Below are 5,764 nucleotides of genomic sequence, written 5' to 3' on the forward strand. Positions count from 1 at the left end.
AAACAAGTAGCAACACGTGCTTTAAAGACCACCGAATATACCATGGCGCTGTTAATTGTACTCGATAGTTTTGAGATTATTTGGTTGAGTTTCGGGACTTGTGGAATCGGCGACTAACAGAGTATAACATGCGATAATTAGAGGGAAGTCACTTAATCGATAAGTAACCAATTTTGGCAACGCGTAATCAAGTTCAATTAATTATTTTAGCTATTTGATATTTTTAAGAAGGTTGTCACACACTCAGTTTACGTTTTCTTTGAGCCATTCGGAAACCAAGTCCAAGTCACGCGACACCCAGCTGGCTTTAGCGGTGATCATGTCCAATGATTGTGCCAACCCTTGGTCATAACCCTTGGTATCCTTCTTGGCGAAAAACTCTTCAACTTCCTTCTTTTGCGAGTTGTTGGTGAAACCCAGGGTGGACAAGGTCACCACAGAACCCAACATCGACAAACCAGGAGGCAATAACTTGTAAACCTTATCCCAGTTGCTGGTGATCCATTGCCACAAGGTTTCAATACCCTTGCTATGAGCACGCATACCTTGCATGGGAATATAGATATCTTGGGCCTTAATGACTTCGGTGTCAAGCAACAACGAGCAAACCTTGGCCAATACTTCGTCATCCTCGAAACGACCGAACGCCCTCAAAGCAGCAATCTTTTCTTCACTCGACGACGGGTTGGTATAGATTTTGAACAATTGGTCGAACTCCTGCTTACCGCCAGTCTTAGCCACAGTCTGGAACACAGAACCCTTCAAGTTGGGGTGGATAGCCTTAGCATCGCCATTGATAAACTTCTTGAAGATTTCGTGAGCGTGGTCAACCGCCGGCTGGTAGTCCAGACCCACCGCCAGGCCAAACAACAACAGCTTGAGTTGTTGTTCAGCGAAGGAGTCCAGGTTGGAAAAGTTCCAGCCCACTTCATTCAACTTGTCCTTGACGAGTTGAACGGTAAACTTTTTGAGGTTGTCCTTGACTTCCTTGTCTTCGAATATGAAAGCAGCCTTGATGGTTCCGATACGGGTCAAAATCTCCTCCCACACCACGTAGTTGCTTTCCTTGTCCCACAGCTGAACCAATTCAAGCAAAGCAGTAGTGTCGATCACACCCGACAGGGCGAGCGACCCAGCGTCAGCGACAAGTCCCACACGGTCCTCCACGGTCAACTTACCAGCATTACCAGCTTCACCAAGCTTAGTCCACCGGCTGGTCGAGTAAGCGGTACGGTAGACACCCGATTGGTCAGCGTTGAGCTTGAAAAAGTCATCGTTGACTTCAATGGTCTTCTGGCGATCGTTCAATACCAATGATTCATCAACACCCTTCAGAGTCTTAAGCCCCAAGAACACGGGGTACAAAGTTTGGTCTTCTTCGGGCTTGACGTCACCAGTAGCCAAAAACCGGTTTTGGGTGACAGTGACCTTACCAGTGCCGTCTTCCTCGACATGAACCACGGGGAAACCAACCTTTTTGGTCCACACGTTCATTACCGCGAGCACATCCTTGCCCAGGGCATCGGCAAGAGCCTTCCACAAGTCATCGGAGGTGGCGTTACCCCACTTGTGAGCCTTGAGGTAGTTCAGCACCCCCTTGACGAAGACGTCTTCACCCAACCACTTGGCCAACATCTTGAGCACCAGCGACCCCTTCGAGTACGAGATAGCATCAAAGATTTGGTTGATCTCATCAGCGCGCTTCACAGGCACTTCAATGGGGTGCGACGAACGCAAGGCATCAAGAGCAAGGGCGTGTTGCAACGAGTCCAGCACGTACAGTTCCCATACCTTCCAGTCGGGGAACAATTCATTGCAGGCGTACCACAGCATGTAGGTGGCGAAACCTTCGTTCAAGTACAAGTAGTCCCAGAAAGTCATCGTCACCAAGTTACCGAACCATTGATGAGCCAATTCGTGCATCACCACTTCCGTAACTCTTTGCTTAGTGTTGATGTTGGTGTTTTCAGGGTCCAAGAGAAGATCAACCGTTCTGTAGGTGATCAAACCGTAGTTCTCCATAGCACCAGCAGAGAAGTCATGGATGGCTACCATATCCAACTTAGGAAGAGGGTAATCGATTTCAAACTTTGCGTCGTAGAACTTAAGGGTCTTGGCAGCAATGTCGGCCGAGTATTGACCCAATTGTTCCGAGCCAGGGGTGGCCCACACCTTAATAGGCACACGGTAGTCGTTGTTTTCCACGTACTTGAGGTCACCAACAATGAACGCAACAAGGTAAGTCAGCATCAATGGCGTGGTGTTGAATTCCACCACCTTTTTGCCACCTTCAGCCTTAGTGGTGCTCTTTTCGTCCATGTTAGACAAGCACACCAACTTTTCGTCGGCAACAAGCGAGATCGAGAACTTAGCCTTGGCAGCCGGTTCATCGTAACAGGGGAAAGCCCGGCGACAGTCAGTCGGTTCCATCTGGGTGGTGGCGAGGTACTTAGTCTCGCCATCTTCAACGTACAGCGACCGGTAGAAACCGGCCATCTTGTCGTTGAGTTCACCGATGAACTTCAAGTCCAATTGGGCCTTCAGGCCTTCCTTGAGCGATTCGGGGAGCTTGAAGGTGACCCGTTGCTTGTCCTCGTCGAAGTCGACCAGCTTCACCGGCGAGCCATTGATTTTAGCCTCATCGATTTTGATTTCCAAAGAGTTCAAAGTGATGTAGTCGGTGTCCTCTTTGACGTCGAAGTCGATAGTTTCCTCACCTTTGAAAGTGAAGTCGGAGAAGATGGGCTCGAAGCGGAGCTTGTAGTGCAACGGCTTGACATTGGTGGGCAACACCTCCTTGCCTGCGGTCAAGGTAGTGGCAGAAGCAGCGTGGGTATGGCGACACATGTTGCTTCGAAACGAACAGTGGCGGATGGCTGTGACAAGTGTTCGCTTGATGAACAGCATACAGGAGAAATTTATAGTGAGGGAGAGCCGTGCTTAATGAGGCACCAAGTGGCAAAAATTGAAATTGGTGCCTGGCAGAAACTAGTACGTCAACGGAAACAGGCTCGGCCGACAATACGAACGGAATTGAGGTCAATGGCGATGATGTAAGTGGTCGAGAGTGGTTGGTCAGACAATTTTGGGGAGGGCTACTAACCGAGTACTCCTTCCCCACACGCAACAATTCATCGGACGATCACAAACTAACTAACATCCATTATTTAACCTAAACCGACTGGAACTTTTACTGGTACCGTTGACTCGCCCACATTCTCTTTCCCAGTGTAAGCCGTGGATAGCCGCGGTGAACCTCTCTACTCCGAACATCTCGGCAACTCGCGGTGAGGCAGTTTTGCCACCAGATGGTGCCACAAATACGCATCCACATCGACATCGCTTATAGCAGACACTTTTACTGAAATATTCAGCCTTCCTTAAGTAGTCATGCCCGTCATCTATTATCGTCCTACCGAGATCAACTTAGGCAAAGCCCCTACTCTATTAAACTCCCTAGAAATCATTCAGGGATAAATCGGTCACGCTTATTGAATGAGCAGCATTAATTGTGAACCGTGGCCACCTAAGAAGAGATCACAAATGGAGGTATCTGACAAAATCAAAGTGGTTGTAGTCTGGTGCATGGTTGTGGGCTTATCTCATGACCATAACCGTTAGCTTTTTCCAATTCTCTAGCTTTCAAGGCTCTAGCAAAGTTAGTAAGATTTTGATATACTGTACTGTTATTGTTTGAGGAATTTAAGTCTCGATCCGCAATTCTTTGCAATTTTTTTACAGCCCCCTGGCGTCAACGGTCGCGTCCCGCGAAATATTTATTTAGATCGACACCCTGGTGGTTAAACCAGTCACCATCTTTTCTATATTAAAGGACGGAAAGCAAGTGATTTCCCATACCAATGCAAGACTTCCATAATCAAGGGTGGGCTCTCACCCTTCTCAGTCTGCTCCTTTGTGTATTGGGCACCTTGATCATCTACGTGGAGAATGTGTACTACTTCGTCTTCCCTCGATTCATCACCCGACGTTGGCCCATCAAACTCGAACGAAATTATCGTTTCCTTACTTGCCTGATGGCTTTCAGTTCCGGAGGATTGCTTTTCACGTCGTTGTTCAGGCTCTTGCTGGAAGGCCGAGAGTACTTGGAACGGGCTACCACCAATGACAGCAATTCTAACCTTGACTGGGAACTCTTGGTGGCTTATTTTGGGGGAGCCACCTTCTACTTGACCTTTAATTACATCCTTCATGTCCTCACCAGCGAACTGGTGATTCATTGCTCTCACGGCGATGAGGAGCATCATGGCTTCCAAGATACCCACGCACACAACCACAATGCGAGCTCCCATCACAGTCACAGTCACCACGACGATGCCTATGACAACCACTCGGTGCTGCTGACATTGCTGGCTTCAGCCCAAACTGGGACCGATTCCACTTATAATGATCCCGATGAGTCTACGCCATTAGTAAGAGAAAGCATTATTCATCTTGTTTCGTCTGCGGTTGAAAATCTGAAATGCAAGGGATACTCGCTGGCCGAGCTTTGTGTGTTTCACGCCACAACCGGTGACAATGAGCTCCACTTTTGCGAAGTGCCCGAGATGGAAGTAGCTGAAGTCACTGAAGCTGATTTGCATCCTGTCAGCACTCGTACATCATTCCATTCCAAACACGACCACCACCACCATCACGTTAACCTGCCGAAATCGAGGCTTTTCCTCATCGGCTTGCAAACCACCCTTGCCATCACTCTTCACAAGTTCCCTGAAGGGTTTGTGACTTACGTAACATCGGAGACCGATCCTCAATTGGGAGTGCTGGTGTTCTTACTGTTGTTGATGCACAACTTCACCGAAGGGTTTACCATGTGTTTGCCGCTTTATTACAGTTTCAATGAGACCAGTCGAGCTCGCTTTGCCAAGATCAAGGCGGTAGCGATTCTGGCGTTACTTGGTGGTTTATCCCAACCCCTTGGGGCATTGCTTGGGGCAGTGTTTATGGCTTACAACGAAGATGATAAAGTGCCTGGCGAGGTTACCCTGATGTTTGGTTACACTCTCGCCGTGACCGCTGGCTTCTTGACGGTGGTTGCGCTTCAGATGTTCGGTCTGGCGGTAAGCTTTGGTGGTTCGTTGAACCGAACGATGGTGTGGTGTTTCATTGGCATGTCGATCATCGGCTTTCTGGGGGTGTACGTTGAGTAGAAACATTCAGGTAGAAACGGAATTTATTTACGTACTTTGGGAAGCTCCCTAGATATTCAAATTAGTAGCTTGTTCAAATTGTCACCCGTTGCCAATTTTACAAGAGATCTATTTCTTGCGCTGTCAAGTACCTCGTACTTTTTAAAACGGCCTCTACTTTACATGATACTCTCGCTGGTGCACGTTTTTAGAGGTCCGAATCAATTTATGCGTTAGTCTTTGAGGCAGAGATGGGGAACAGTGATCGACGCTGTCATTATGCACTTTGTGTTAGCTTCTAGTCTTCGTGTCTGAACGTGGTCACTATTGATCGGACCACACCAAACATGACACATGCATTTCCCTGGTTTAAAAGCAATCGTAGATTCTGTCGCGCAGTGCGGCTACGGAGTAACCAATAAACCGATCCCCCATATGGGGATCAACGTGGCGGTCATATACAGCAAAATGCCGTTATATTTACAACGGAGCAGCAGACATTCTCGCGGATTTTTATCGTCATGCCCAATTTCGATGCTAATTTATGATCACGAGGTAGAGGCTAGATTATCCTTGAGTGCGCAAAAAAGGAATCTGTGGTAAGAGATGCGAACTCG

The 5,764-nt window shown here is 48.0% G+C and overlaps 2 protein-coding genes across 2 annotated transcripts; one reads left to right on the top strand and one right to left on the bottom strand. All coding sequences in view use genetic code 12, as the record gives it.

Moving 5' to 3' along the window:
• Window positions 1-243: 243 nt before the first annotated feature.
• APE2 (metallo-aminopeptidase) lies at window positions 244-2,847 on the bottom strand (the record flags this gene model as incomplete). Its single annotated transcript, XM_034155721.1, has 1 exon — window positions 244-2,847. One exon carries the CDS (start codon window positions 2,845-2,847, stop codon window positions 244-246), a length of 2,604 nt encoding a protein of 867 aa, XP_034012197.1.
• Window positions 2,848-3,860: 1,013 nt separating this feature from the next.
• Window positions 3,861-5,168, top strand: DIURU_003007 (Zn(2+) transporter; the record flags this gene model as incomplete). Its single annotated transcript, XM_034155722.1, has 1 exon — window positions 3,861-5,168. The coding sequence occupies one exon, from the start codon at window positions 3,861-3,863 to the stop codon at window positions 5,166-5,168; it is 1,308 nt and encodes a 435-aa protein (XP_034012198.1).
• Window positions 5,169-5,764: the final 596 nt, after the last annotated feature.

Source organism: Diutina rugosa, assembly GCF_008704595.1.
Source record: "Diutina rugosa strain CBS 613 chromosome Unknown scaffold101_size9177, whole genome shotgun sequence".
Classification (NCBI taxonomy): Eukaryota; Fungi; Ascomycota; class Pichiomycetes; order Serinales; family Debaryomycetaceae; genus Diutina; species Diutina rugosa.